The following is a 6,900-nucleotide window of genomic DNA, read 5'->3' on the forward strand; positions in this document are numbered from 1 at the left end:
TTTAAATTTTTGAAAACTTTTATTTTCCACTTTAAATTTAATTGAAGTTTGAATTAGGAATTTGAAAAGAAATGTGATTCAAATGTGATCAAGCCCTGTTTAGCAACATGATTAGCTTAATCACAGAGAGTTACTGTAGCATGATTCTCGGGGTGTTACATAAGCTCAAGAGATTGCTAGGAAAATTGCATGATTGGAGTCGAAAATATATTGGTTATCTTCCTAGAAAGCTTGAGTTGGCTAGGAGCAGACTCAAGGTGCTTTATAATAGGAATGATCATGCCGCTGTGATGGAGAAAAAAGCTCTTCTCAAGGAAATGGATGAGTTGCTCTATAAAGAGGAAATGTTATGGAAACAGAGGTCGCGGATTGATAAAATTAGATGGGGAGATCGGAATACAAAATTCTTTAGAGCTAAGGCTACTTGGAGAGCAAAGAATATTTTTATATCTAGCCTGAAAAGGAATGATGGCACGGTTACTGAGGATGTGGCGGAAATTCATAGCATCACTAATTCGTTTTTTAAAAAGTTGTATATTGGCGATGGTATGATTGATCCCTCTCTGATTATTCCATTGGTAAAACCTCTTGTCAGTGAGGACATGAATAATGAATTATGCAAACCGTTTACGGACCAGGAAATTAGTGATGCTCTCTTTCAAATTGGGCCGCTTAAAGCTCCAGGTTCTGATGGCTTTCCGGCAAGATTTTTTCAGCGCAATTGGGGAATGTTGAAGGAGGACATTATTCGTGCAGTTAAAAAGTTCTTTGATACAGGTATGATGCCGGAAGGTGTTAATGATACGGTAATTGTCCTTATACCAAAGGTAAAGAACCCCCAATCGATCAAAGAATTTCGGCCTATCAGCCTCTGCAATGTCATTTATAAAATTATCTCAAAGTGCCTAGTGAACAGATTGAGGCCGCTCCTTGATGGTATGATTTCTCCAACACAAAGTGCTTTTATTCCTGGGAGATTGATATCTGATAATGCGCTTATTGCGTTTGAATGTATGCACTCTTTAAACACTCTCAAGGATGGGCGGGGTGAGTTTTGTGCGTATAAACTTGATCTAGCTAAGGCTTATGATAGAGTGGATTGGAATTTTCTGAAGTGTATGTTGAGTGCGCTCGGGTTTGCGAGTGGATGGATAAAGTGGATTATGGCCTGTGTTACCTCGGTGAAATTCTCTGTTCGCTTCAACGGACAACTCTTGGAGTCATTTACGCCTTCATGTGGTATCAGGCAAGGAGACCCTCTATCTCCTTATTTATTCTTGTTCGTGGCCGAGGCCCTCTCTGTGTTGTTACAGGATGCGTGTAATAGAGGAGCGCTGCTAGAATTCAAGGTGAACAGGCAAGCGCCGGGTATTTCACATCTATTGTTTGCAGATGACTGTCTTTTATTTTTCAAGGGAGCCATTGATCAAGCGTTGACAATTAAAAATATTATTTCAACCTATGAGAAAGGGACTGGCCAATTGTTGAGCCCAGATAAATGCTCTATCATGTTTGGTAAAAAATGTAGTATGGAAGTTCAAGTGGCTGTTATGGTAATTTTGTGCATTACCGCCGAAGGATTTGAGGACAAATATCTTGGTTTACCGGTGCCTCAAGGTCGAATGAAGGCGGGCAAATTTCAATCCACTAAGGACAAAGCTCTCAAAATACTATCGGACTGGATAGAGAAATATGCTTCTTGTGGGGCGAAAGAAACGTTGATTAAATCTGTTCTGCAAGCTCTTCCGGTGTATGCTATGGGTATTTTTAAATTCCCGGCGTCTCTGTGCGAGGAATTATCTCAGATTATAAGGAATTTCTGGTGGGGGGATGAGGAAAACAGAAGGAAGACTCATTGGTTGGCTTGGGATAAGATGACAAAGCCTAAAGCGGAGGGTGGTATGGGTTTTCGGGATCTCAGATTATTTAACCAGGCTCTTTTAGCGAAGCAGGTGGTGAATCCGGAATCTTTGTGTGCCAGAGTGATCAAGGCAAAATATTATCCACAGGGGCATATTTTAGACACAGCTTTCCCGCAGTCGGCTTCTCTCACATGGCAAGGTATTCTGCATGGGTTGGAGCTGCTTAAATCCGGAGTTATTTGGAGAGTGTGTGATGGGGCTAATATACATATTTGGAGAGATAATTGGCTTCCTAGAGCTTCTGGACTTAAAATCTCTGCAAAGAAGAATAGAACTAGAGTTAAATGGGTTGAGGAATTGTTCATGAGTGGAGAAAGGAGATGGGATGAGGAGCTGGTTAGGCATTTATTTTACCCTTATGATGCGGATGAGATTTTGAGGATGCGGATCCAATCAAATGGGGAGGCAGATTTTGTTGCTTGGCATTATGAAAAGTCAGGGTTGTTCTCAGTTAGGAGTGCGTACAAGTTAGCGCTCACCCTTAAGGATAAAAAAGAGGATGAGGGGCAATCCAGTGAGGCGGTAGGGACGGAGAGGAAAATTTGGAATATTATTTGGAAGGCAAACATTCCTCAGAAGATTCGTATTTTTGCATGGAGGGTTGCTTCCAATAGCTTGGCCGTACAGGTTAATAGAGTGGCGCATCATCAAGCCTCTGTTAGTACGTGTTCTATTTGTGGCATGGAGGATGAAAATACCATCCATGCGCTTGTCTTGTGCCCGAAGGCGCGTGCGCTTCGCATGGCCATGAGGAACATTTGGGCTCTACCTGATGAGGAGGTTTTCAGATATACGGGGTATGATTGGTTTATTGTTCTCCTGAGTCAATTAAACCCCGTAATGCGAGACCAAATTATATTCTTATTCTGGAGGACCTGGCATTTGAGAAATGATTTGATCTTTGGTAAAGGAAAGGAATCAGTTTCAGCTTCTGCATGCTTTGTGGAGAGTTATTGGGAGTCTTTTGGTGCACATCATTCTCCGAGGCCGGTGGATTTTCAAAATAAAGGAAAAGGGCCGTTGGTCCGGATTAGCGGAGTTCCTAATTCTCTGGATGCGAGTAGTGGCTGGTCCCCGCCTCCTGCAGGTTGGTTCAAGATTAATGTCGATGCTAGCTTCGTGGAGTCCATTAGAGAAGCCAGTGTGGGGGTGGTGGTCAGGGACGAGGAAGGGGAAGTTATTGTTTCGTCGTGGGATTTCATTGGCGCCTGTCAAAGCATGGAGGAAGCGGAGCTTAGAGCTTGCATTGCCGGTCTCTACATAGGTATTTCTCTTCATAATCCTATAATTTTAGAGACTGACTGCACTTTTGTGGTAGCGGCTCTTGCATCGGGGGACTATGACAGGTCTGCTATGCGTGACCTGAAGATGGAAGCGTTGAGTATCTCAAAGTTGATCAACAATCTTCAATTGTCAAAGATTAGTCGCACGGCCAATATGGTGGCTCACTTAATCGCTAAGTATAGCTTTGACAATAGAGTAGATGGTATTCTTGTAAATGATGTACCGCCCTATGTGGTGAATATTGTATCGAATGAGTGTACTGGTGTGGTTGGTTAATTAATATAAGTTGGTGTTCAAAAAAAACATCGTGGGAATAAAATATAATCACAATCCAATCAAATGACGACCTGAGTTTAGCTTCTTCACGCAAGAGAAAGTTCAACAAATTAACTAAACCCTCCGTCATTATGCAAGACTCAAGAAATAAAGACGATGGTTATATAGTCACAATGACACTGTCACACACAATGACACAGGCTAGTTATTACATACACTCCCCACCTCATAAAAAAGGAAAACAACAAAGAAACTGATTAAACAAAAATAAACATTAATTTCTGTGACTGTATACATACGTATATGTTCTTCTGTTCTTTTTTTTTTGTACATGTCTAAAAGTGTGGACTCGACCACCTTTTCCCCCTATCAACAAACAAACATCACATCTTTGGTACTGATCGACAACCAAAATGTGCATCCAATCCAACAATTAGTAGTCTCCATCTCCTTCTTGATTATTTTTGGCATTCTTGATCTTATCTCTTCTATCTACCCATCACAGCTCACTTGAATTCAGCCATGAAATTTGCCTGCATAAAAATAAACATGATAATTAATCATGTCAGCTAATCATTGTGTGAATTAATTTCCTGAAAAAAATGACCTAGTTGAACTATATATAAGTTAGGATTAAGGAAAAATCATGGAGAATAATTAAGAATAAAGGACCTACCCAAACTATTTGGGTGGATGGAAAAGAGACATGCATGCATGCATGTGTGTTTTTCTTTTCTTTTTTAGATAGAAAGTTGATGGAATGGGAGCAGGTACTCACTCTAGCAAATCCTTCCAACCACCATCCGTGTTGAGGTCGTCCATCAGGTTCAGGCTCTCTAGCCCGTCGAAAGGGCTCGACGCCGGCGTCTGCTCGCACGACATGCCGCCGCCGCCATTGTTCTTGCACTCCTGGTCGTCGGCTACCATTGGATAAATGGTCACGTTGCTCCCGCTCGCCCCGTCGTGGTCCCCAAGCTCCGTTGAGCTCAGCCCGTCGCCGGCGCTGAAGCCGTCCAACATGCCGCTGATGTTGTGCATGCCGCTCGTTGGCGCTGAGCTGGTCAGCGCCGGCAGGTTGTTCATCTCGTTCCACTGGCACTGCTGGAGCATGTTCTGGTCGGTTCCGCCGTGTAGCCCGCCGTTGCTGAGGGCGAGGAGCGCCATGAGGTTGTCCATGCCCGGCGCGGGCGCGGGACCCGCCGCGGTGGTGAGCGCGCGCACGAGTCCCTGTAGCAGCTGGAACTTGGCGGCGTCCACCTGGAGCTTGAGCGCGTTAATGTCCCAGGCGGCCGTGGCCACACCGGAGCCGCCGAAGTTACTGGCTGCCGCGAGGAGGCCCGGGAGCCCGGCGAGCAGGCTGAGGTCGGTGCGCGGGCGGTGCGTGACGGGGTCGATGCCCATGCCGAGGAGCTTCTTGCGCAGGTGTGTGTTCCAGTAGTTCTTGATCTCGTTGTCCGTCCTCCCTGGCAGCTTCGTAGCAATCGACGACCACCTGAACCAACCAATCCGAATCATGGTTTTCAATTTCAGGTTCAGAAAAATTTCAGCACCAACCGAAATCACTGAAATTCAGTGAATTCCAGTTTCCATTTCAGCCAAATGACCGACATATTCACTTGAATCCAATTAAAAATTAAAAAAAATATTTTGAAAAATATTGGAATTGTTGTGCTATACTGAAATTGCTGAAATATTTTGGCCGAAACATAATATTTCAGTGTCTGCTGAAATTACTGAAATTCAGTGAATTTCACCGAAATCTCACCGAAAGTGAAAACCATGATCCGAATCCATCAGTCACCGGCGCCGGAGTCGGAGAAGAAGACACAAACAATTGACACGTGGCTTACTTGTTGCCGAGGAGGGAGTGGAGGTGGATGATGAGCTTCTCCTCGTCGTCGGTGAAGCGTCCGCGCTTGATGTCGGGGCGGAGGTAGTTAGTCCAGCGGAGGCGGCAGCTCTTGCCACAGCGGTTAAGGCCGGCGAGCTTGGGCAGGCGGCGCCAGCTGCCGTGGCCCTTCTCCTGGATGTAGTCCACCAGCAGCTTGTCCTCCTCGGGCGTCCACGGGCCCTTCTTCACGCCCGCCTCCCCGTTGCAGCACGGCGACCGCCCCATCGCGACTAGATAGTAGCTAGATTGAGCTTCTTCTTTTTCTTTGTCCGGAGAGAGGTGTAGCTAGCAATGGCCGGCGCAGGAGTTGAGTTTTTGAGGTTTCGTTGGGGTGGATAGGGGTGGGTTTTATAGGGAAGGGTTTAGAGGGAGAGGGAGAGGGGCCGGGTGGGAGGTGGACGATGATGCGTGCATGGCGGCATGGAATGCTAAAAGGAAGTCTTTGTGTGCGGGAGACGCAGCCTCCTCTCTCTCACCTCTCTCTACCCTCTCTCTTTCTCACTCTCTCTCTAGCGACCTCTCTGTTTCTCACTCTCTTTCCCTCTCTATCGACCTCTCTGTTTCTCACTCTCTTTCCCTCTCTATCGACCTCTCTGTTTCTCACTCTCTTTCCCTCTCTATCGACCTCTCTGTTTCTCTCTCTAAATCTCTCTCTCTCTCTCTCTCTCTCTCCGTCTGTCTCTCTCTGACTTTTTTGGCAATGGACCGAATCAGTTTGCTTAAGCAGGTACGTTGTTTAGTTAGATATATGCTGGCGTACGTGTGTGCTGTCTTGTTCCCTCTTGTTGTTTTCGGTGCATGAGCAAGTGGATGGATCAACTATACGTATTGCGTATATGCATGCATAGCATAATATGCATGCGTGATGCACGCATAATATGCATGAGCAAGTGAACTCGAATTAGTTGTTTATCGGCGGTATGAGAATCACATAAGTGTATAAATTTTGCTCTAAATGAATATCTTGATGTCGAATATTCCGTATCGACCAAATCTAAGCAAGCTACATCCGTTTTTTTTAACATGTTCATATGCCGAGGAGTTGAGTGGCGGGACGAATACAAGCGGAGGAAGAAGGAGAGAGGAAGAAAGTAGAAGGAAAACATATGGAGGAACAAGGAGGGGGCGGGCGGGCGGGGTAGAGGATTATCGCGAGAGGTAGATCGTGGAGGCAAAAGGGCATTGGCGACAACAATGGGGCGGGCATGTGGAGGAATAAAATCGACGATGACCGTGGCCCTAGGCCCACATTGCAGCTAGCCGGCGTGATATAGCTGCATTCACGAATCCATATAGCCCACACCTAAAGCAAGTGTGTGTGCACGCACATGCGGGCCGAAGTTTAATTCTTCGTCGCATGATTTAGAGAAAAGTCCGGTTGCAAGAGATCACGGTATAGGTGACAACCTCCAAGGTGTTTTGATGTAACCTTTTCTTTTACGAAAGATCTTTGTGGTCCGTGTGTGTTTCAGTTTCTTCCCTCTAGTGTAAATTTCTAATTAAGGAATTAAAGTCGGGTCGTTTCAA

The 6,900-nt window shown here is 45.4% G+C and overlaps 1 protein-coding gene across 1 annotated transcript; it reads right to left on the reverse strand.

The window, feature by feature from the left end:
• Positions 1 to 3,949: 3,949 nt before the first annotated feature.
• Positions 3,950 to 5,666, reverse strand: LOC123168423 (transcription factor MYB92). Its single transcript, XM_044586297.1, has 3 exons — positions 5,333 to 5,666; positions 4,261 to 4,974; positions 3,950 to 4,015 (listed from the first exon to the last, which is right to left on the reverse strand). The coding sequence occupies exons 1-3, from the start codon at positions 5,596 to 5,598 to the stop codon at positions 3,982 to 3,984; spliced, it is 1,014 nt and encodes a 337-aa protein (XP_044442232.1). The 5' UTR covers positions 5,599 to 5,666; the 3' UTR covers positions 3,950 to 3,981.
• Between the last annotated feature and the right edge of the window lie 1,234 nt (positions 5,667 to 6,900).

This window comes from Triticum aestivum, chromosome 7D (genome assembly GCF_018294505.1).
Source record: "Triticum aestivum cultivar Chinese Spring chromosome 7D, IWGSC CS RefSeq v2.1, whole genome shotgun sequence".
Lineage (NCBI taxonomy): Eukaryota > Viridiplantae > Streptophyta > Magnoliopsida > Poales > Poaceae > Triticum > Triticum aestivum.

Coding starts and splice junctions, on each gene's coding strand:
- LOC123168423 (XM_044586297.1), bottom strand. CDS start 5,598: ATGGGGCGGTCGCCGTGCTGCAACGGGGAGGCGGGCGTGAAGAAGGGC. Junction 4,975..5,332: donor CACTCCCTCCTCGGCAACAA/GTAAGCCACGTG, acceptor TGGTTGGTTCAG/GTGGTCGTCGATTGCTACGA. Junction 4,016..4,260: donor GGTTGGAAGGATTTGCTAGA/GTGAGTACCTGC, acceptor ATTTTTATGCAG/GCAAATTTCATGGCTGAATT.